The sequence below is a fragment of the Stegostoma tigrinum genome, chromosome 22 (genome assembly GCF_030684315.1).
Source record: "Stegostoma tigrinum isolate sSteTig4 chromosome 22, sSteTig4.hap1, whole genome shotgun sequence".
In the NCBI taxonomy this organism is placed as follows: Eukaryota; Metazoa; Chordata; class Chondrichthyes; order Orectolobiformes; family Stegostomatidae; genus Stegostoma; species Stegostoma tigrinum.
The window spans coordinates 54,536,044-54,560,614 of record NC_081375.1 but is presented as its reverse complement, the minus strand read 5'-3'; the positions used below and the strand labels follow the sequence as shown (position 1 = coordinate 54,560,614).

The 24,571-nt window shown below is 44.8% G+C and overlaps 1 protein-coding gene across 2 annotated transcripts in view; it reads right to left on the bottom strand.

Annotated features, from left to right (window-relative positions):
- recql5 (RecQ helicase-like 5) overlaps window positions 1–24,571 on the bottom strand; it is a 104,813-nt gene that overhangs the window by 76,789 nt on the left and 3,453 nt on the right. For both annotated transcript variants that reach the window (XM_048555356.1, XM_059653849.1), the window contains exons 2-4: window positions 12,820–12,941; window positions 8,556–9,074; window positions 2,326–2,431 (exon numbers count right to left, since the gene is read on the bottom strand). In XM_048555356.1, the coding sequence (XP_048411313.1) occupies window positions 2,326–2,431; window positions 8,556–9,074; window positions 12,820–12,941 (747 nt within the window). The remainder of the gene's footprint in view (window positions 1–2,325; window positions 2,432–8,555; window positions 9,075–12,819; window positions 12,942–24,571) is intronic.

Genomic DNA, 24,571 nt, shown 5'->3' with positions numbered 1-24,571 from the left:
AACACCGTCTAAGTGTCAGGAAAATTGTCAAAAATAAAACTTTATCTGAACACAAGCTGCATCACTAACAATATAGGTGTATTTTGTAGAACTAAGTGGGCAGACGATATGAGAGCCACGATGGACTAGGTGAGGAACGATATGGAATCACTGAATCCCTACAGTACAGAGTTATTCGATCCATTGCGTTCACACCGACCCTCCAAACAGCATCCCACCCAGACCCAGTCCCTTATCTTAATCTTTAGGGCGTCACGGTGGCTCAGTGGTTAGCACTGCAGCCTCACAGCACCAGGGACCCGGGTTTGATTCCAGCCTTGGGCAACTGTCTGTATGGAGTTTGCACATTCTCCCCATGTCTGCGCGTGGGTTTCCTCCCACAGTGCAAAGATGTGCAGGTTAGGTGGATTGGCCATGCTAAATTGCCCGTAGTGTTCAGGGGTATGTGGGTTATAGGGGGATGGGTCTGGGTGGGATGCTTCAAGGGGCAGTGTGGACTTGTTGGGCCGAAGGGTCTATTTCCACACTGTAGATAATCTAATCTTAACTCCATAACCTTATATTTACCATGGCTAGCTAGCACATCACTGGACAGTATGCACAATTTAACACAGACTATCCACCTAACGAGCACATCTTTAGATTGTGACAGCACTCGACAGAAACAAACGCAGACACGGGGAAAACGTGCAAACTCCACAAAGACAGTCACCGAAGGCTGTAATCAAACCCGGGTCCCTGAAGCTGTGAGGCGGCAGTACTAACCACTGAGTCACTGTGCCATCCATATATGGTCAGGGGAACTCTAGAATGAGGGAGAAAGAAAAGAGAGATGGGGTATTTCCAATAATAAATTAGAAATGACTCAGAAGGTGAATGGAGACAGGAAACAGAATTGGAAGGAATTGATTAGCTGCCTTTTGAACAAACACATATTCAAATAAGAACACTACTGCCTTTAACTGGCACTTGTTACCAGTTCCTTCTGGAGAAAATAGCGAGCTGAAGAGAAACAAAAGACATTGCAGTGAGAGCTGTCATCTGAGCTGGGGGTTGAAGGTCACTGCTGGGACTCTAAAGAGGCAATGCTATTCTGTATCTAATCAAATTTTAGAAATCTTTTAAGTGTTTGCTTGGACAGTGCAGAGGGAGTTCGCTCTGTATCTATCAAAGTGTCAATGCAGTGTCTTTAACATACTAATGCGACCAAAGGCACATCTATTATCACATAAGGAGATAATTCAGCAGGTGAACAAACACTGAGTCAAAGATGCTGGTTTTAAGGACCTCCTTAAAGGAAGGGAGGTAGAACAAAATTCTAGAACACACAGCTGATGGTACTGGCAGCTGACAGTACAGTTACTAATGTTGGGATGAGTAAAATTCAGGACATTCAAGAAGCCAGAACTGGGTGACTGCCGGGATCTTGAAAGTTTGAAGGGCTGGGGAAATTATCGGGATTGGATGTGCAAGGCCATGGTGGGATATGAAACAAAAATGAGAATTTTAATAATTGCTTAGCCATAAGCTGACATGTGGTGGAATCAGATAATTTCAGAGGAAATAAGCAGTCTTACTGCTGAAGGAACGTCTGGTTGGACGCTCGTGTGGAGATCACACTAAGATTGTGAAGTCTGGTTCAGCCTCAGATAGTTGAGGGAGAAGAGGAGAGTTGGTGCAAAGAAGAATGTCTGTAACTCAGGGGGAGGTCAACACCAACGGTTTCATGTTTGCAAGATTTAGTCAAAGGAAATGTCTGCTTTTTCAACACAATGTCGGGCAAGCAGACACCGAAACTTCATTTTCTGGTGATGTTGTCTTTCGGTAAGAAATAGGAGGGTGTCAAGACTAGATTCTTGAAGGGCACCAGGGGTAACAGACTGGAAGTGAGAAGAGAAGTCACTGAAGGTCAATGTTGGAGGAAGACTGTGTCGATAACCAGTGCGGACAAGTGAAGAAACATGACAAACAATAGCCGTGTTTGTACATACCATGGAAGTGTCTGTTGGCACTTTGTACATTACCACAGAACAATATTTACGAAGAGGGAGAGATCGCAATGACTTCTGACCCTGCCATCTGCATTAGAGCCAATTTGCAATGCCAGAACACGCATTATAGCAGAACGCCCTCATGTCAGAACTCCCAATCATCCACCACCCAGTGGTGACAGATATTTAATACATAAAGTGTGCTACTATGTTTAAAATACAGTAAATATACATCTTTATTTGTAAATCAATCCAATAATCATACAACAATTAGGTACATTCACAATGACTTCCGACACAATGTATTCTTAGTGCTGTCACCTACACTCCATACCTGCATGGTAAGCCTTGGCTTCCAACCCTCTGCGTGTTAGTTCCTCTGCCAACTCTTGACACCCATCCCTGGTCCGACAATATATTATGCCACAGCTATCGAATTGCTGCAAGGGAACAATTGCATTTACACTACAGTCTACTGTCACACACTGGTTCAACTAAAACAGATTTTGGACCAAAATAATAAGGAAACACTGGATCTGGACTGCCCAAAGACCAAGTAGTTTCTCTCTATCAACTTAAACACCTCAATCAGATCAGCCTTGAAGAGAATGACAAGTTAAATTTATGCAAACTACCCACATAAACTAGCTACTGACTCCTGGTATAATTTTTGTAATTCAGTGCTGTGCTAGTTCCAATGTACGCATGTTCTGAAATACAGCAACCAGAACAGAACTGATTACTGCACATTAGGTCTAACTATGACACTACAGCTGAAGCATCACTTAAAAGTGAGCTAGACCGGAACTTGAGAAGGAACATAAAAGGTTTTGAACAAAACAACAAAGATCATTTCAAAAGGCCACCATCGTGAAATTACATCCTTATGAGCTTCTATTTTAACTTCTTGTCTATAATTTTCCCCTCTTTGCACTCAGCCCCTTTGACACAAAATAGATCTAAGTGCCATTAACGTTTTTAATTGCACGTTCTACCTGTGTCTTGTTTCAATTGTGTCTGGACATCTAAACCTTATTTCTTTCCTAGCTCAGCCTGTCAGCATCACGACAACAGTCCACATTAATTCTCAGACTGGCCAGATTTTTCTCACTCATGCTTTCAACACCCCATTGGAAATTCCTGCTCCCATCACAACTTAATGGCACCTGCACTGAAAACAGAAAATGCTGGAAATCCTCAGCAGCTCAGGCCAAGAGAAACAACTTATATTTCAGAGAAATGGCTTTTTGAATCAATATTATTTAAGATATTAGAGGCAGTTCAGTTCAGAAGCATACAATATCCACTTTGAAGATAACAAGTGTGAAGCTGGATGAACACAGCAGGCCAAGCAGCATCTTAGGAGCACAAAAGCTGACGTGTCAGGCCTAGACCCTTCATCAGAGAGGAGGATGGGGAGAGGGTTCTGAAATAAATAGGGAGAGAGGGGGAGGCGGACCGAAGATGGATAGAGGAGAATATAGGTGGAGAGGAGAGTATAGGTGGGGAGGTAGGGAGGGGACAGGTCAGTCCAGGGAGGACGGACAGGTCAAGGAGGCGGGATGAGGTTAGTAGGTAGGAAATGGAGGTGCAGCTTGAGGTGGGAGGAGGGGATAGGAAGAACAGGTTAGGGAGGCAGGGACGAGCTGGGCTGGTTTTGGGATACAGTGGGGTAAGGGAGATTTTGAAGCTTGTGAAGTCCACATTGATACCATTGGGCTGCAGGGTTCCCAAGCGGAATATGAGTTGCTGTTCCTGCAACCTACGGGTGGCATCATTATGGTACTGCAGGAGGCCCAGGACATGTCGTCTGAGGAATGGGAGGGGGAGTTAAAATGGTTCGCCACTGGGAGGTGCAGTTGTTTATTGCAAACCGAGTGGAGGTGTTCTGCAAAGCGGTCCCCAAGCCTCCGCTTAGTTTCCCCAATGTAGAGGAAGCCACACCGGGTACAGTGGATACAGTATACTACATTGGCAGATGTGCAGGTGAACATTTGCTTGATATGGAAAGTCATCTTGGGGCCTGGGATGGGGGTGAGGGAGGTGGTGTAGGGGCAAGTGTAACACTTCCTGCAGTTGCAGGGGAAGGTGCCGGGTGTGGTGGGGATGGAGGGGAAACATCAGCTTTTGTGCTCCCGAGATGCTGCTTGGCCTGCTGTGTTCATCCAGCTTCACACTTTGTTATCTTGGATTCTCCAGCATCTGCAGTTCCCATTATCTCTGATCACAATATCCACTTTGCAGTTTTGCTCTTCTGTTCAATGGAATTTTCATTTGTTTTCTACCTTGTTCAGCTTTATTGCTTTATTTTCTCTTTTAGTATTTGATCTCAAAGTGAGAATCACTATAGGCTTCTCCGTCATTTGAGAGAGATGGCCAATGGCAAGTTTAACCTGAGAGTCAGCATGCTTCAAGTGAGGGGAGAAGTTGAAGAGGCACAGCACTCATGGCGAAGTCAGCTGGTACACACACCATTGGACCCACAACATTGGCAAAATTCAGCGTTGCAAACCAGCCATCCAGCCAACTGAGATAACCGGCCCATTCTTAATCACAACTAACTACCTACCAAAATTATTTTATCTGTCTTTCAAGCGTAAAGAAATATAAGCTCCAATAACTCAGAGGTAACAATGCATCTCCAGATCCTTCTTCCCTTCACTTCCTTCTGACCCCATGTCTTCTTTTATTCTTAGTGCGTGTGGCATATTCAGCAGGTTCTCTGACATTAACCCAATTCTTCTTTGATCAAAAGGACTCAGTTTCCACTCTTTATGAACTGACATCAAGGAGTTTGAAGCTCAGCACACACTGAGGTCTTCTTCCATCACCTCTGCCTCCGTGTTCACTTCATTGGCTAGAAATCTTCTTTTCATGCAGCATACACCTGTCTCTGGCATTTTCCCTCCAGTAGAACCCCTCCCGCTGGTCTCTTAATCTTTTAATTGAGAACTGCCAGCATGATATCAACCACCTCAATTGTTCTACACATGTCACTCAGTCTAACCTGCCCCCCTCTGTTCTCTACAGGTTCAGCCTTTGCATTGTCATCAATCCTGCCGACAAGGGTGTGCTATTTTTATCTGGTTTACCAATCTCTGTAAAGGCTGAATGTCAACCTTCCAACATCTCCTCCCATCTCTCACGGGTTAGGACTCAAGTCTGAATATTAAGACATTGTACACAGGATTCCCACTGACCTGATTGCCTCTGGCGATCCTCCATCACTGACTTCAAACATGAACTTGCCCCTAGCTTCTTCTAAGATCTACACAAAGGTCTGCCCTGGCAGAACTATTGCTCCAGTCTGATCCTGTCTTGCTGAACCAATTTCTTCTAACAGAACTTTTTTTTGTATATGCTGCTTCAGTTATATAGATAGGTTAGTACAGATGGGAAGGTTTCCCTCGGACGGTTGAGAAAAGATTTGATAAATGTATTCAAAATTGGAAGGTGTAAGGACAGAGTAGATTGGAAGAAACTGTTCACACTTTCATTCCTTGTTCCAGTTCTACTCGGGGCTCCTCCCACTCCTTTTGTCCTGGTACATTAATGACTGTATTGGTGTTTCTTTCTGGTTTTGCTCTAAATTGGAAAACTTCACCGATTTCAATTTCTGTCACTTTCATCTGGTCCACCTCGGACTCCTCACTTCTTTGATTCCTGTCTCTAATTCTGGTTATAGGCTATCAGCAGATATTCAGTATCAGCCCATTGACTACCAATTAAACTTCCGCAAACCCTCCTTCATTCTTTAAATTTATTCTCCCAGTATTTCTGTCACAGTTGGTCAGACAATGCAACCTGCAATACTTTAGTACTAATGCTTCAGGTAGAGTTCCCTCTTTTCTACCAAGGATTCTTCTCTCAACCATAACAGAGAGGCCCCTCCATCGAGATTTCATTTTCGACATTTCTGTTCTTATCCTTTCTCTTCCCATCCAGAACAATGAAAGGTTTTCTTTGTCCTCATCTTCAATGCCAGGGCTGTGTCTTCAATGGGGATCACTGTCCGCCATTTCCACTACATCCAATGTAATGCCACCGGCAAACCTCTCCCCGACCACTTCAGTTCTGAAAATTTCCTTGGCCCATCTCCCTATCATGCTAAACCTGACCTTGCCAGGGCATTTTCCATCGAAGTGCAGAAGATGTAACATCTGCCTGCTAACCTCCTCCATTCTCACAATCCAAGTAACTGTCACCACTTGCTTTAGTCCTGTACGATTAAGTCTTCAGCTTTTTAAAAATCATTTTTACCGCCTTCTTCGCCAACTTAAAATCTGTTGCACGTCTAACTTTTCCCAGTTCTTACTTCTACTTCTCTCTCCACCATTGCTGCCAAGGCCTACTGAGTCTGTCAAGCATTTCTGTCTTTCAGAGACAGAGGAAGTGGGACAATAGGAGCAAGAACAAAGGAAAAGGATCATAACAGGGTGGAGTGCTGCACAGATTAAATTACAAAAGGGATAGCGGCAAGACAAAGGGTATTGGTAACAATACAAATAAATGAGCCATTAAGAGCCTTCTGGATTCAACAAGTGCAGATAGCAACCTCTGCTTCCATTGTTTTGAATAGCTGTTGAGCCTGGGATGATTCTGTTTTCCTATTTACATATAACCTAGTTCCTATTTCCCATAACCTTTGATCCCATTCACCCCAAGTGCTATATCTAGCCACCTCTTGAATACATTCAATGTTTTGGCATCAGCTACTTCCCTGTGATAATGAATTCCACAGGCTCACCACTCTTTGGGTGAAGAAATATTTCATCTTTGTCCTAAATTGTCTACGCTGAATCTTCATACTGTGACCCATGACTCTGGACACACCCACCATCAGGAATATTCTCCCTACAGCTACCCTGTCTAATCCTGTTAGAATTTTATAAGTCTCTATGTGATCCCACCTCATTCATCTGAACTCCAGCAAAAACAATCTCAAGTCAATCTTTCCTCATACGTCAGACGTGCTATCCCCGCAATCAGCCTGGTAAACCTTCACTGCACTCCCTCAAACGCAACAGCGTCCTCCTCAGAAAAGGATGGCAAAACTGCACATAGTATCCTAGGTGTGGCCTCACCAAGGCTCTGTCCAACTGCAACACGCATCCCTGCTCCTGTACTCAAAACCTCTCTCGATGAAGGCCAACATGCTATTTGCTTTCTTTACCACCTGCAGCACCTGCATACTCACCTTCAGGGACTATGCACAAGGATGCCCAGGTCTCACTGCACACTCCTCTCTCACAATTTACAGCCATTTAGGTAGGCATCTGCCTTCTTGTTTTTGCTTCCAAGTGAATTTATTCAAATTACACTGCACCTGCCATTGGTTTGTCCACTCACCCAACCAGTCGAGATTATGCTGAAGGCAGAGTAGTAGAGTACAAGATAACAAAGTGTGAAGCTGGATGAACACAGCAGGCCAAGCAGCATCTCAGGAGCACAAAAGCTGACATTTCAGGCCTAGACCCTTCTTCAGAGAGATGCAGAGTACATGTGACTTGGAAGGCAGGAAGTCAGAACTTATTTGTAAAAATGATGGGGGAGGGGAAGAGTACACAGTCCCTTTAAGAGATAATGTCTTTTCTAAGCTGGGAGATTTAAATGAAAACTTGTCTGTAATCAGCTGAAAAGGTACAGACAGTTCTAAAATTGAAACATATCAATTGGCTACGTGATTAGAAACCTTAGGCTTGTTTTGATGTTTTGGCAACAAGTTTGAAGATCAGTCAATTAATTTAAACCAAACACTTAGAAATTGAAAACCAATTGAATTTAAAACTGATGGTTTTGACAACTTCCAAGCCATTCTATGATAAGAAAACTGACAGGTCATCGGGGATGTATAAGAAGGGTTTTTTTTTAAAAAGAGAGAGAACACGAACGGAAGAATCTGGCTTTCACAGAAATCTCTAAGCTCTCTGAGAAAGCACCATCGATTCATAAAGGTACCATAGCACTTCTAGCTAAAAGTCCTCACAGAAGAATTCACAGAGAAAACATCTCTGACAGAAGGATCAGTGAAAGAAAGGTGTTTACAACTGGGGAGACAAGCGGAGAAGGCAGACCATTCCAGAAGATACACCCTTGTATGGACTTTAAGAGTCTAAGCTTTAATTGATTTTTATTATTATTTGGGTTTTTATAAGCGGACCTTATATTTATTGGAACAGCATACCATTAGCATTTTCTTTTGTTCAGGAAATGTTAGTAATTAAGGGGAATTGTTTGATTTATTAGTAGTTCCATTAATTTGTTCACTGGTAGGATTAAATAAGTCAATTGTTATTTGTTGCTTATGAAGTGAATACCAGGGATTTTCTTTCATTTAACCACTCCTTCTTAACAGATTAGGCAAGGTGAGGCAAGCTTCTCCGTGTGTTTCAGGTTTAATTATTAGAAGGGGACCCGACTCCTGCCATAACAGCTTGGAAGCTTGTGTTTCAATTTTAATTATCAGAGGGGTTCAATCTCGTCTTCCTAATACTATGAAACTGCACCCTTAGCAATAGTTAGTGTTCTAAAGGATAAATAAAACACAATTAAGGTTCTACAGACCCCTGTAGAGTTCTTCTGTCCCAGAGCCTTTTCACAGAAAGCCTTCAGATTGAGGTAGGGTTCACTCAAGATATCTTTGAAGACAATATCATAGAATAGATTAGCTCTGAAGCAAGGACTTTTGAAGACTGCAATGGGCTGCTTCAGCTGAAGAGCTGCTATAATGTCATCTTGCACCTTCTGCGGAGCTGTAGCAGTCAAAGCCACGCAGGGGATACCAGGAGCCTTACTGCGTAAAGACCCAAGTTTGAGGTAATCCGGTCGAAAGTCATGTCCCCACTGTGATACACAATGAGCCTCATCGATGACCAGGTATGACAGGAGATTTCGGGCCAACAGGGAGTCGAAGATGGAATGCATGGTGTTGGAAGCTGCCATCTCTGGGGTGATGTAGAGCAGTTTGATGCCAGGCTTCTCAGAATTCAAGTCAGAAAGGACCATTTTTCGCTCCTCAACGGACAGCTTGGAATTCAGGGAGCACGCTCTGATCTTCAGCACACTCATGTGTTCAATCTGGTCCTATAGAAGGTAAAGACATTAAATCTGTGTCACAGACAGCAAGGGATTAAACATTCTGCATCCTGCAGGATATCCCCACAAACCCCAACATCTGCAGATCCTAAGCACTATATACTCAACAGGGCATGTCTAGACATTGAACAGCATCCCTATACCTACCCTTTGAGCCAGAGTCATTAACAGTCCTGTATTTTACAGGATTATCCCATAATTTTATGTTTCACCCTGCATCCCTTTGGTTTTCTCCCGGGACACAATTTATCTGAAATTCATCAGGCAGTGACTGTGAAACTGCTCGGGAGTCATCTCTTCCACTGCCCTTGCACAGCAGGAGGTCTGGCGACAAGGAAGATGAGGCTTTACAAGACATTAACGGAAGATGCGTCAGGATTAGGGAGCAGAGTTCGGGAGCTGCTGATTGAGCGAAGTGGGGGGGGGGGGGGGGGGGGGGGTCGGCAAGATTACCTGCGAAGTGAGTGAGCCGTGGTGCCACTGGTGTTAACCAAGACTCTGGGAGGGGAGCTGATGAAAGATATTCTTGCGTGTGTGCGTCTGTGCATACCCGTGAAGTGTATCGGTGGAGTGGGTGTGAGGGAGGAGGGGGTGAGGGGTGAGCAGAGTTGGAGAGAGCAAAAGCACTCCACTGCTCATTTGGGGCAAGTGTTACAAGGAATGTCAGGCAGCGGTGCATTGTGCACACAGTGTAGCCAGTGTAAGGAAGATTGGCAAGCAGCATCGTGTGTTTCAGGCTAACAGTGCCAGGAGCATCAGTGAGCAGATCATCGCATGGAGCAGCATATGGATATCCAGAAATCGAGGAGGTAAAATATTATTAAACATTAAGTGGACAAGGTGACACTGTGCCAGGGAACTGGATGAGGGCACACTGTCAGGTCAGGAATTTGGGTGGGATTAAAAAGTGGTGTTGGTGAGGTTATATAGATTTCATTAGATGGTGGATAGTCTTGAAGATTAGGTGGGGGTAAAGGGTGAGGGGCTCATGTCAGGTCAAAGATGCGGGGGGTTGAGCGTTTGGGGGACAGAGGGTGTCAGGTCCAGTGAAGAAGTTTGTGAGAATGAAGTGTCACGGTCAGTTTAATAGGTAGCCAAAAAATGAGAGGTTTTTATGATCCAACCATTCAAGGGTAACTATTAAGTTAAGACACTCAGAGCCTGCCACATTTTTGCAGGCTTCCAGAGGCAAGGTATTTGCCTATTGGAAGTTTCCCAGGGATTTACTGGGGAGTCACCAGGTCCCAAAATGCAATTCCAGGTGAGCCCGGCCTGGTGTTAGATTTGGAAGTAGGTGAGCACTTTGGTGATAGCGGTCACAATTCTGTTATGTTTACTTTAGTGATGGAAAGGGATAGGTGTATACCACTGGGCAAGAGCTATAGCTGGGGGAAAGGCAATTACGATGAGATTAGGCAAGATTTAGGGAGCATAGGATGGGGAAGGAAACTGCAGGGGATGGGCACATTAGAAATGTAGACCTTATTCAAGGAAAAGCTCTTGTATGTCCTAGATAAATACGTACCTGTCAGGCAGGGAGGAAGCTGTAGAGCATGGGAGCCGTGGTTTACGAAGGAAGTGGAATCTCTGGTCAAGAGGAAGGCGGCGGTTTATGTTAGGATGAGATGTGAAAGCTAAATTAGGACACTTGAGGGTTACAAGGTAGCCAGGAAAGACCTAAAGAGAGCTCAGAAGAGCCAGGAGGAGACATGAGAAGTTGTCGGTGGACACGATCAGGGTAAACCCTAAGGCTTTCTATAGGTATTTATGGAATAAAAGAATGACGAGAGTAAGATTAGGGCCAATCAAGGATAGTAGTGTGGAGTCAGAGGAGATAGGGGAAGCGGTAAATGAATATTTTTCAACAGTATTCACTCTAGAAAACGACAATGTTGTCAAGGAGAATACTGAGATACAGGCTACTAGACTGGGTGGGATTGAGGTTCACAAGGAAGAGGTAGTAGAAATCCTACAGAGTGTGAAGATAGATAAGTTCACTGGGCCAGATGGGATCTATCCTAGGATCCTCTGGGAAGCCAGGGAGGAGATTGCCGAGCCTTTGGCATCGATCTTTAACTTGTCATTGTCGACAGGAATAGTGTCAGACGACAGGAAGATAGCAAATGTGGTTCCCCTGTTCAAGAAGGGGAGTAGAGACAACCCTGGTAATTATAGACCAGTGAGCCTTACTTCAGTTGTTGGTAAAGTGATGGAAAATGTTATAAGAGATAGGACTTATAATCATCTAGAAAAGAATAATTTGATTAGGGATAGTCAGCACGGTTTTGTGAAGGGTAGATCGTGCCTCACAAACCTTATTGAGTTCTTTGAGAAGGTGACCAAACAGGTAGATGAGAGTAAACTGGCTGATGTGGTGTATATGGATTTCAGCAAGGCGTTTGACAAGGTTCCCCACAGTAGGCTATTGTACCAAATGCGGAGGAATGGGATTGTGGGAGATATAGCAGTTTGGATCAGAAATTGGCTTGCTGAAAGAAGACAGAGGGTGGTGGTTGATGGGAAATGTTCATCCTGGAGACCAGTTACTAGTGGTGTACCGCAAGGGTTGGTGTTGGGTCCACTGCTGTTTGTCATTTTTATAAATGACCCAGATGAGAGCGTAGAAGGATGGGTTAGTAAATTTGCAGACGACACCAAGGTCGGTGGAGTTGTGGAGAGTGAAGAAGGATGTTGTAGGTTGCAGAGAGACATAGATAAGCTGCAGAGCTGGGCCGAGAGGTGGCAAATGGAGTTTAATGCAGACAAGTGTGAGGTGATGCACTTTGGTAGGAGTAACCGGAACGCAAAGTACTGGGCTAATGGTAAGATTCTTGGTAGTGTAGATGAGGAAAGAGATCTCAGAGTCCATGTACACAGATCCTTGAAAGTTGCCACCCAGGTTAACAGGGCTGTTAAGAAGGCATACAGTGTTTTAGCTTTTATTAATAGAGGGATCGAGTTCCGGAACCAAGAGGTTATGCTGCAGCTGTACAAAACTCTGGTGCGACTGCACTTGGAGTATTGCTTACAGTTCTGGTCACCGCATTATAAGAAGGATGTGGAAGCTTTGGAAAGGGTGCAGAGGAGATTCACTAGGATGTTGCCTAGTATGGAGGGAAGGTCTTACGAGGAAAGGCTGAGGGACTTGAGGCTGTTTTTGTTAGAAGAAGGTTTAGAGGTGACTTAATTGAAACATATAAAATAATCAGAGGGTTAGATAGGGTGGATAGGGAGAGCCTTTTTCCTAGGATGGTGACGGTGAGCACGAGGGGGCACAGCTTTAAATTGAGGGGTGAGAGATATAGAACAGATGTCAGAGGTAGTTTCTTTACTCAGAGAGTAGTAATGGAATGGAACGCTTTGCCTGCAATGGTAGTTGATTCGCCAACTTTATGTACATTTAAGTCGTCATTGGACAAGCATATGGATGTACATGGAATAGTGTAGGTTAGATGGGCTTCAGATCGGTATGACAGTTCGGCACAACATCAAAGGCCGAAGGGCCTGTACTGTGCTGTAATGTTCTATGTTCCAGTCTATGCTGCTGCAACCCTACATTCCCGTGAGAAAGTCTGAGCCAGAGTTAAAATTTTGAGTCCAATATAACTCGCTTTTCTAACTGCAGTAGGGTTGAGTCTGTTCAATTACTATGGTTCACAGTGAACTGGTCCTGGACCCTGGAACAGTTTACTGCCGCACAGCACAATGCAAAAATATCCACTACTAAACTCACTTGAATAAGAGCAATCAGTGGGGAGATCACGATGGTGACACCCTCAGCAAGTACAGCCGGTAACTGGTAACAGAGAGATTTCCCAGCCCCTGTTGGCATGCAGATAAAGACATCCTTGTCACCTACAAAGAGAAGATAGAAATTTATCCACTGTACAGCTTCTTTATTAAAAGGAACAGATTTCCCACTGGCCCTGTTCCTACTGCATTTCAGTTTTCATTAATATTACACCTTTAACAGACGTAAGCATTCTAAATTACCTCATAGCATAACCATACACACACCTACATTAAGTACTCAGGGGGTAAATTTCATGGAGAAATTTAAATAACAGGATAACAGCTTTAAAATCAAGGTGGTTCCAGACAGGGAGACAATGCGCACATCAGTGTGGAGAATGCTAAAATATGGAAAGAGTTGACATATAGGAAAGTAGAGTTTTGGAATGACCTTTAGTTTATGGGAGATCCAAGACCGAAGGCCCAATCTCAAGTACTATGCATTTCAGCAATTTTAGCTTCAGGGCATCCCAAGATCCTTCATCCCAACACTAATGGCTCTACCCTCAGCTAGCCAGGCCCTTTGATCTGGAACTCCCTCTCAATCATCTCCACCTCTCTCACCTAAGAGAATCACCATCCCCTACCACCATGGACCTGACAACCTCCAGCTCCCCCACTGACCTAAGTCCTCCAAATTTGACTATCTCAATGAGACTACTGAAAAATCTGGATGTAACAAAACCATTCGTGATCCACAATGGTCCTGATTTTACCTGTAGAAATGGGTGGTTTTTTGGAGGAGTTGGAATCTCACTCAAAATTCTCTCCCCCCATGTCATTCCATCTCACCTCCCCCTGTAATACAGTTCCAGATGCATGAGACACCATACCTCCCCTGTAGCCTAGCTCCTGGTGTAAACAACTTTGCAGTCTGCTCAAAAATCAAAGCTGACACCCCACTGACAACCTGCACTGAGGGAGTGTTTTCACTTAAGATGTTAAATTAAAATTCAATTTGCCTAATTGGATGGATTTGAAAAATCACAAGGCACAATTTTATAGGTATATTGGAACATAAGATGAGGTGGTAGCCATTTAATTTGTTGAAACTGCTCCACTATTCACTACATTCACGGCTGATCAAACACTTATTTTATCCACCCCATCCCCATAGCCCTAAAATAACTGGTATCAGAAATCTATCAATATCTATCTTAATATATTGAGTTTCCATGAAGAACAGCAGGTTCGTTCTCCTGTGTCTTGGCCAATATTAATCCCTCAATCAACATCACAATAACTGAATATCTAGGCACTGCTATCATGCTGTTTGTAGGGGCTTGGTGTGTGTGAATTGGCTGACCTGCTGTGTTCATCCAGCTCTACACCTTGTTATCTCAGATTCTCCAACATCTGCAGTTCCTACTATCTCTGACCTTTTTCTTACTTTTTTCTCCCTATTGGCTTTGAAGTACTTTAAGGCATCAGGTGGTGATGAAAAGAGTGCCATTATTCTAAGTTGTTACAGAGATAGTAGGAACTGCCGAACCTGGAGAATCTGAGACAAGGTGCAGAGCTGGATGAACACAACAGGCCAAGCAGCACCAGAGGAGCAGGGAAGCTGACATCTTGGGTAAGACCCTTCTTCATAAAAAAAGGCAGATAAGGGTGGGGAGGGAAGAACGTCCTTGGTAGTGGGGTCAGGTTGCAGGAGGCAGAAGTGGCAGAGGAAGATGTGTTGAATCCAGAGGTTGATGGGGTGATACGTGAGGATGAGGGGAATTCTGGCTTTGTTGTTATTGCAGGGAGGGGGTGTGAGGGCTGAGGCATGGGAAACGTGAGAGATGCAGTCGAGGGGGTTTTCGGCCACTGTGGAGGAGACATTGTGATTCTTGTAAAATGAAGACATCTGGAATGGGAGGAACCAATCTCTCCGTGACTCCCTTGTCCTTTCCACACTCCCTACTAGCTCAACCACCCCTACATTTTTCCCTGCAACCGCAGGAAATGCTACATCTGCCCCGACACATCCCCCCTCACCCCCATCCCATGCCCCAAGTAAACCTTCTACATTAAGCAGAGGTTCACCTGCACGTCGGCTAATGTGGGATACTGTATCCGCTGTTCCCGATGTGGCCTTGTCTACTTCAGGGAAACCAAGCGGAAGCTTAGAGACTGCTTTGTACAGCACCTAGGCTTGGTTCATGACAAACGACTACACCACTCAGTCGCAAACCACTTCAACTCCCCCTCCCACTCCTTGGACAATATGTTCATCTTGGGCCCTTCCTCCGACCTCATCCCAAGACCGGCCCATCTTGTCTCCGCCTCCTTGACCAGTCCATCTTTTCTCCCACCTATCCGCTCCTCCCACCTCACTGACCAAACCCCACCCCCACTTCCTACCTACTAGCCTCATCCCCACCTCCTTAACCTGTCTGTCTTCCCTCCCCACTGACCAACCCCCCCACCATTTCTACTCCCTACCTATATTCGCCTTTACAGCCTTCATCCCTAACTCCTTGACCTGCCCATCTGCTCCTCTATCCATCTTCCATCATCACCTCCCCCTCTCTCTAATTATTTCAGAGTCCCCTTCCATCTCCCATTTTTGAAGAAGGGTCCAGACCCGAAACATCAGCTTTTCTGCTCCTCTGATGCTGCTTGGCCTGCTGTGTTCATCCAGTTCACACCTTGTTATTTTGGACTGCAGCATCGGCAGTTCTTATTATCCCTGCCTGTAACTTCAGTTATTATACAAATGTCATTTAAAACAAATTAATTCTATGACCTGACTCCATCATCCAGCAACTTTGGGATGGGTGGGAATAGTTCATATTTCATTATTTCAAAATTGTAACTGTAATATGTGGCATGTAAACACATTCAACTACCTAAGCAATCCCTGCTGATGTTTATGTTCTATTTGAGCCTCTTCTCATTTGTCTTCATCTATTTCTGCCATCGCAACCACATATTACCTTGTCCAACATATGCTTGTCCACCTTCCTTTATATGCATGTATTTTGCTTGCTTCAAACATTCCCTGTGGAAATGAGTTCCATTCTTCAGGTGCACGTTTCTTCTGAACTTTTTATTGGAATTTGAAAGTTTTAATGTGAAAGCTATCTAGAATTTAGAATCCTTGTTAGTCCAGTAGTTATAGTCGGAATTGCAGTGCAGTCCCAATGTTTATTTGCATTGAGTCACATGGAAAAATGTTTTCAGACAATCAGTTACCTGGGCCCTTTACAGATTGGGAATTTAGGCACATGCATTACTGGCTGAGTGGACCTGTTCTGATACTTGCTGGTACTGTCAAGCCCTCAACTGTTGTTATTGCCTCTGTAGTTGAACACTGCTACACACGAGGTTGAGTTGGCAGGTGGAGAGAACATTTTTTTTTGGGGGGTGGGGGGCGCGGTGGATGGAAGGAGAGAATATTCTATTATCAAGAGTAGTGCACAATGCAGTGTCTGCTCCAGGGTGAAAGCCAAGGCAAAATTCACAGAGATCTATTGTTGCCCAAATCTTGGTGTCTTAGTCTTCCAAAAGATCGCAAAGCACAATGTTTGGCACCAGCTTTGTTGCAGGAGTTGTTGGAAAGGTGGCATTTTGACATCAGTCCATTTTTGGGTTGCACTCCAGGTACTTTTGTCAGCGTTTACTCTCGCAGCCTTTAACTTTCCTAAATTGGCACACAAAGCAGTATAGCTTTTTACCCATAAAAATAAAACACCAAAACTAGAAATCACTGGGAAATTCAGCAATTCTGGTAGCACCTGTGGAGAAAAACAGACTTGATAATGGAGAGGGGGAGGTGGGGAGAGAAAGAGAAAACAATTTAGGAACGCAAAGGGATTGTGACAGTAAGCCAGGAAGTAAAGATGCAACGTAAGTAGTGGGGACCATGAGTCTGTGAAAATGGGTTGACTGTGCTGAAAGCAAATGTCATGACAGGAGATAATGGGAACTGCAGATGCTGGAGAATCCAAGATAACTAAGTGTGAAGCTGGATGAACACAGCAGGCCAAGCAGCATCTAAGGAGCACAAAAGCTGACGTTTAGGGCCTAGACCCTTCATCAGAGAGGAGGATGGGGAGAGGGTTCTGGAATAAATAGGGACAGGCGGACCGAGGATGGAGAAAAAAGATGGGTGGAGAGGAGAGTATAGGTGGGGAGGTAGGGAAGGGATAGGTCAGTCCAGGGAAGACGGACAGGTCAAGGAGGTGGGATGAGGTTAGTAGGTAGGAAATGGAGGTGCAGCTTGAGGTGGGAGGAAGGGATGGGTGAGAGGAAGAACAGGTTAGGGAGGCGGAGACAGGCTGGGCTGGTTGTGTGATGCAGTGGGGGGAAGGGACGAACTGGGCTGGTTTTGGGATACGGTGGGGGAAGGGGAGATTTTGAAGCTTGTGAAGTCCACATTGATACCATTGGGCTGCAGGGTTCCCAAGCAGAATATGAGTTGCTGTTCCTGCAACCTTCGGGTGGCATCATTGTGGCACTGCAGGAGGCCCATGATGGATATGTCGTCTGAAGAATGGGAGGGGGAGTTAAAATGGTTCGCGACTGGGAGGTGCAGTTGTTTATTGCGAACCGAGTGGAGGTGTTCTGCAAAGCGGTCCCCAAGCCTTCACTTGGTTTCCCCAATGTAGAGGAAGCCACACTGGGTACAATGTCAGGACCTTGGTTTGATGGTGATTAATAGACATGGCAGGTAGCGACCATGCTGTAAAATTACTAAATCTGATTGAGTCCTGAGAGTTGAAATCTCTTCAAGCAGAAGATGAGATATTGCCGTTTAAGCTTGTATTGAATTTTGCCGGAGCATTGCATCAGAACTGAAACACACAGGTCAGGGAACACAGTAGTATGTCGAAGTAGGAAGCAGCTGGAAGCTCGGGGTCATTCTAATGGACACAGATTAAGTGTTTTGCAGAGTGGTAGCCTAGTCTGCGTTTCATCTCCCCAATGCAGACGAGACCATGTATTCTTAGCAGTAAATATTAGACTAGATTAAGTGAAGTACAGGTAAATCACTGCTTTTCCTGGAAGATGCATCTGGGGCCTTGGGAAGCGAGGAAAGAGCAGGTAAAACAGGCAAGCACTGCATCTTCTGCGATTGCATGGGAAAGTGATCGCTGGGAGTGCAGGAAGAATGGACTACATAGTCCAGAGAATAGTCCACATGGAATGCTGAGAAGGGACGTGAATATGTGTCTGGTGGCACAAATGTGGATTGTTACTGTTTGGATGTGGAGGCCAATGCAGTTGGAAATGAGGACGACGGAATTCTATTACTGATGTGGGAGGAAGGGAAAAGGATGAAGGCAGAACTGGGGGAAATAGGCTGGACATGGCTAATGTCTCTGTCAACAACAGTAGAAGAGAATCCTTGGTTGAGGAAAATAGTGGACACTTCTGAAGCATCCCTGAGGAAGGTGGCATCATCACAACAGATGAGACAGAAAATGGGAGAATGGAATGGAGTTTTTGAAGGAAGCAAGGTGTGAGGCTGTATGGTCAGTGGGTTTGTAGATTATATCGGTGACCAGCCTATCCACAGAATGGAAACAGATGTTGAGGAAGGGAAGGGAGAAGTCCAAGATGTACCAGGTAAGGGTGAGAGTGGGATGGAAATTGAAAACAAAATTTTCAAATCTTCCCAATTCCAGATGAGGTAGCAGGAAAGCATGACCTTCGTGTCTGCTCCCTCCAGGACATCCTAGTCCACTCCTCTTACAATACCAACAACCCCACAGCATCGTAGAAGGTACAATTGCCCATTTACTTCCGCCCTCCTCACTCCTCATATCCAAAGTACCTGATGCACCTTCCAAATGAATCAGCGATTTACTTGCACATCATTCAATTTAGTCTTCACTATTCGCAATGTGGTCTTCCTTTTGATGGGGAGATGAAATGCACATTGGATGACTGTTGGCCGAACATCTATGCTCAATCCGTTAAAAGACCCCCAGGCTTCCAGATACCTGCCACTTCAACACCACAATGTTCACTGACCGACATTTGTGTCTCAGGCTTGCTGCAATGCTCCAGCGAAACTCGAGGCAAGCTGGAAGAGTACCACCTCATTTTCCACTTGGGAACCTTGCAACCTTCAGAACTGAATATCGAATTCAATAATTTTAGAACCTGAACGCCTTGCTTCATGTTCTTTACCCATCCCCATACCTCAGGCTCTGCCAAGACATGTGTTGCTTTCAGTATAGCCAAAACATTTTCACCCACTCATCGTCCCTTTATCATCTATCCTTTCTTTCCTGGCTTATTTTCTCAATCCCTTTTTGTGCCTACCATTTTTCCCCCTCTCTCTTCGGGCTCCCTCTCCATGCATCTGCTCACTCCTTCCCCCAGCTCCCTAACATTTCTTCATAGCTGCTATCAGTTCTGAAGAAGGGTTACTGGACCCGAAACCTTAACTCTTTTCTCACCACAGGTGCTGCCAGACCTCCTGAGTTTCTCCAGCAATTTCTGTCTGTGTCTGGCTGTTCACCCAAAGATGTGAACTTGGTTCATGTGTGTTGGGGGTGTCAACACGCGGTGGTCTGGGGGCTAAACCACCGCTGAAGCTTCAGCTAATGGCTATGAGGGACCCAGCTTCCATGTGTCACCATAAAGAGGTACAGCTAAGGACTTAACAATGGAGAGCCTGGGTCCTGATAGGAAGGGATGGAGCATTTGGCTGTCTTTTTCATATTGCTGAAAATCATTGTTGTAAGCTGAAGAGAAGCAAATTAGCACACAAAATCATACTAACGCTATTCTGCGTGATGTTATCTGCATGTCTCTGCAAAACAGCAGATAAACAAACTTCTCAATTCCTGAGAAAAGTTGAGATCCATGTGCCAGATGAAGACACTTAGATTTATGGGACAACGAGGTGTACAGCTGGATGAACAGGCCAGTCAGCACCGGAGGAGCAGGAAAACTGACGTTTTGGGTCAGGACCCTTCTTCAGATATTCTAGGTGTGGCCTCACCACAGCCCTGTACAACTGCAACAACACATCCCTGCTCCTGTACTCAAAACCTCTCGCAATGAAGGCCAACATACCATTTGCCTTCTTTACTGCCTGCTACACCTGCATGCTTACCTTCAGCAACTGGTGTACAAAGACACCCAGGTCCCACTGCACACCTCCCTCTCCCAATTTACAGCCATTCAGGTAGTAATCTGTCTTCTTGTTTTTGCTTTCAAAGTGAATAACATCACATTTATCCAAATTATACTGCATCTGCCTTTGATGTGCCCACTCACCCAACCTGTCCAGATCATGCTGAAGAATCTCTGCATCCTCCCACCAACCTGGTACCGTCTGCAAACTTGGAGATGCGACATTTTTCTTCCCTCATCCAAAGCATTAATACATATTGTGAACGGCTGGGGTCCCAGCACCAATCCTTGTGGCACCCCATTCGTTACTACCTGCCAATTTGAAAACAATCCATTTAATACCTACTCTTTATTTCCTCTCTGCCAACCAAATTTCTCTCCACCTCAATACACATCACCAATCCCATGCACTTTTGTCTTGCACATTAATCTGTGGGATTATGTGGGACTTTGTCAAATGCTTTCTGAAAGTCCAAATATACCACATCATCTGGCTCTCCCTTGTCAACTCTACCAGTTATATCTTTATAGAATTCCAACAGATTTATCAAGCATGATTTCCCCTTCATAAATCCATGCTGACTCTCTGAGTCAGCTTTCTAATTGCTCCACTCTAAAGCCCTTGATAATGGATTCGAGAATTTTCGCCACTACTGATGTTAGGCTCAGTGGTCTATAATTCCCTGTTTTTAATCCTCTACCTCCCTTTTTGAATATTGGAATGATATTAGCTACTCTCCAATCTGCAGGGACTGTTCTAGAGTCTACAGAATCCTGGAAGATGACAACCAAAGCATCCGCTATTTCTACAGCCACTTCCTGGAGTACTCTGGGATGTAGATTATCTGGCCCTGGGTATTTATCTGTCATCAATCCTATTAATTTTTCCAGCACCATATTCCTACTAATATTGATCTTCCTCAGTTCTTCCCTCTCACTAAATCCTGCATTCTCCAAAATTTCTGGTATCTGATTTGTGTCCTCTTTTGTGAAGACAGAAGCAAAGTATGTATTCAGTTGCTCAGCCATTTCTTTGTTCTCTATTATACATTGCCCCGTTTGTCTGAAGGAGACCTACATTTGTCTTCACCAATCTCTTTCTCTTCACAAACCTACAGAAACTCTTAGTGTCAGTCTTTTTGTTTCCTGTAAGTTTATTTTTGTACTGTATTTTCCCCTTCTTAATCAATCCTTTGGTCCTTCTTTGCTGAATTATAAACTGCTCCCAATCCTCAGTTATATTATTTTTCTTGGCCAATCTGTATGCTTTCTCCTTGGATTGGATACAATCTCTAATTTCCTTTGTAAGACATGGATTTGCCCACTTATCTATTTGCTTTTGTGCCAGACGGGAATAAACAGTTGTTGCAGTTCCCCCATGCGTTCCTTCAATGTTTGCCATTGCTTACCCTCTGTCATCCCTTTAAGTAACTCTTCCCAATCTATCTAGGCCAACCCAAGCCTCATATCTTCATAGTTTCCTTTATTAAGATAGAGCATCCTCGTCTCCAAATCAACTACCTCACTCTCTTTCTTGATTAAAAATTTCCATCATGTTATGGTCGCTCATACCCAAGGGGTCTCATCCCTCTAAATCCTTACAATCTAGCTGTATATCAGCCAAATACTGGCAAACGGGACTGGATTTATATCTGGAGGCACAGTTGTAGTATGGCACACTGACCTCTACATTACTGAGGCCAGACGCCAACTCTCTGACACCTCCTCCTACCGTCCCCGGATCATGACCCCACCCCCGAGCACCAAACCATTATCGCCCAAACCATCCACGATACCATCACCTCAGGCGACCTCCCACCCACAGCCTCTAACCTCATCATTCCCCGAACCCACACCGCCTGCTTCTATCTCCTTCCCAAAATCCACAAACCTGGCTGCCCCAGTCGACCCATTGTCTCTGCCTACTCCTGCCCCACCAAACTCATCTCCACCTATCTGGATTACATTTTCTCCTCATTGGTCCAGTAACTCCCTAACTACGTCCGTGACACCACCCACACTCTCCACCTCCTCCAGAACTTCCAATTCCCCGGTCCCCAACACCACATTTTCACTCTGGACATCCAGTCCCTATACATCTGCATTTCCCATGCTGATGGCCTAAAAGCTCTCCGGTTCTTCTTGTCCCGCAGACCCGACCAGTCCCCCTCCAATGACATGCTATTCTGCTTATCCGAACTCGTCCTCACCCTCACCCACAACAACTTCTCCTTTAATTCCTCCCACTTCCACCAGACAAAGTGGGTGTCCTTTTTTTCAAAAACCGCAACTTCCCCTCCACAGTGATCAAAAATGCCCTCGACTGTGTCTCCTGCAATTCCTGCAACTTATCCCTCACACCCCTATTCGCAATAATAATCAAAACAGAATTCCCCTCATCCTCACGTACCACCTGACCAACCTCCAAATCCAACGCATCATCCTCCGACATTTCTGTCATCTGCAATCTAACCCCACCACCAAAGGCATTTTTCCTTCCCCACCCTTATGTTCTTTCCGGAGGGATCACTCTCTCCATGACTCCCTTGTCCACTCCACACTCCCCTTCAGCCCCACCACCCCCGCACTTTTCCCTGCAACTGAAGCAAGTGCTATACCTGCCCCAAAACCTCCCCCCTCACCCCCATCCCAGGCCCTAGGAAGACTTTTCACATCAAACAGATGTTCACCTGCACATCTGTCAATGTTATATACTGTATCTGCTGTTGCCGTTGTTGCCTCCTCTACATCGGGGAAACCAAATGGAGGCTTGGGGACCACTTTGTCGAACACCTACGCTCTGTTCGCAACAAACAACTACACATCCCAGCCATGAACCATTTCAACTCCAACCGCTTCCACCCCCCCCACACCCAAAACACTCCTCAGACGACATGTCCGTCCTGGGCCTCCTCCATTGCCACAATGACGCCACCCGAAAGATACAGAAACAGCATCTCATATTTTGCTTGGGAACTCTGCAGCCCAAGGGTATCAATGTGGATTTCACAAGCTTCAAAATCTCCCCTCCCCCAACCACATGCACAAACCAGCCCAGCTAGTCCCCGCCTCCCTAATCATTCCTCCCACCTCAAGCCCCACCCCCATCCCTTACCCACTAACCTCATCCCACTGCTCCCCCTCCCGATCTGTCCATCTTCCCTGAACTGACCTATGCCCCCAATTCTCCATCTACATTCACCTTCACTGGCTCTAACCCCGCCTCTTTGACCTGTCTGTCTCCTCTCACCCGAGCTTCTCCTTTATCCATCTTCTATCCGCCTTCCCCTGTCTCCCTATTTATTTCAGAATCCACTTCTTCTTCCCCATTTCTGAAGAAACGTCCTGACCCGAAACGTCAAGCTTTCCTGCTTGGCCCGCTGTGTTCATCCAGCATCACACCATGTTATCCTAGACTTATATCTGGTTGGCTTGGACAAGTTGGGCCAAGGGGTATATTTCCATGCTGTATATCTCTACGATTCTAAATGAATTTATGCTTTTAAAAAATGCCCAATTTAGCCAGTCTTTCTTGAATTAACAAGAAGACAGCATTTATTAAATGCTACACTAGAAGAATTAGTAACACCACAATACACGCATTAGAAATAAGAAGTGAGCAAGGAGTTTTTAAAAAACAAATCAATCTCTCAATTAATGGTGAAGAATGGATAGTTAAATATTACAACTGTTGCATTTGAAGTTACTAGTACACTGATATTGGTCATTGGGTAACTGGTTTCCACAATTTTTACGTTTGCAGATTGGTTGCGATTCTGTTGTTCTAATCCTTTGAACAGTGACTGAATTCCAACACTTAGGAAGACAGGGAGCTCTTTTGTTATCTTGTTTCATTCTGTCTGGTTGGTAGCCAGTTAATTTACAGAGTTTTCACCTGCAACACATGTGTATCTAGGAGCTAGTTCTTTGACTGTCAGTGGTGCTGGATTAACCTGAGGATTACACTCTTCAGGTGAGGGGCAAGGTTGAGGTGGTCAGACCTCCATGTCACCCCAACTGGTAAGAGAATTGAACCCCTGTTGTTGGCATCACACTGCATCACAAATCAGCTGTCCAACCAATTGAGCGACCCAACCCTCCCTGAACAGTATGTTAAAGATCAAACCTGGGTTGGTATACCCAAGAATGTTCAGTCCAGTCTCACAAGCATACTCCAGTAAAGTTGAAACTGGCTTTAAATCTTTGTCCTTCAGTACTCTCCAAACAGAAAACATGAAACATATCTGCAGTTCGGGAAATAATGGTTTGCTGTTCAGGAGGCTGTTGTCAGCCCTTGTTACATTTGTAGTCACGAGAGATCTACGTTGACTTGCGTCTTCCCCCCCCCCGCTCCTTCTAAAGGCTATTGTTTGAAGCTCCCTTTGCATCTGCAGTTGTAACATTCACGGGAATCTCTCTTTCTTTAGAAAGCCAAACAATTTACATCCACAGCCATTTCTAGCTATGTCAGTCCTCTTTTTTAAAAATACACATATTTTGGAGTTACAGATTACAAATGTTCACAGCACTTTGGGTTTCTGACCTGTCGTCATCTTGAAGAAATTCCATGCACAAGTATAACAATTTTTTTTAAAAAAGTAACATTAACTATT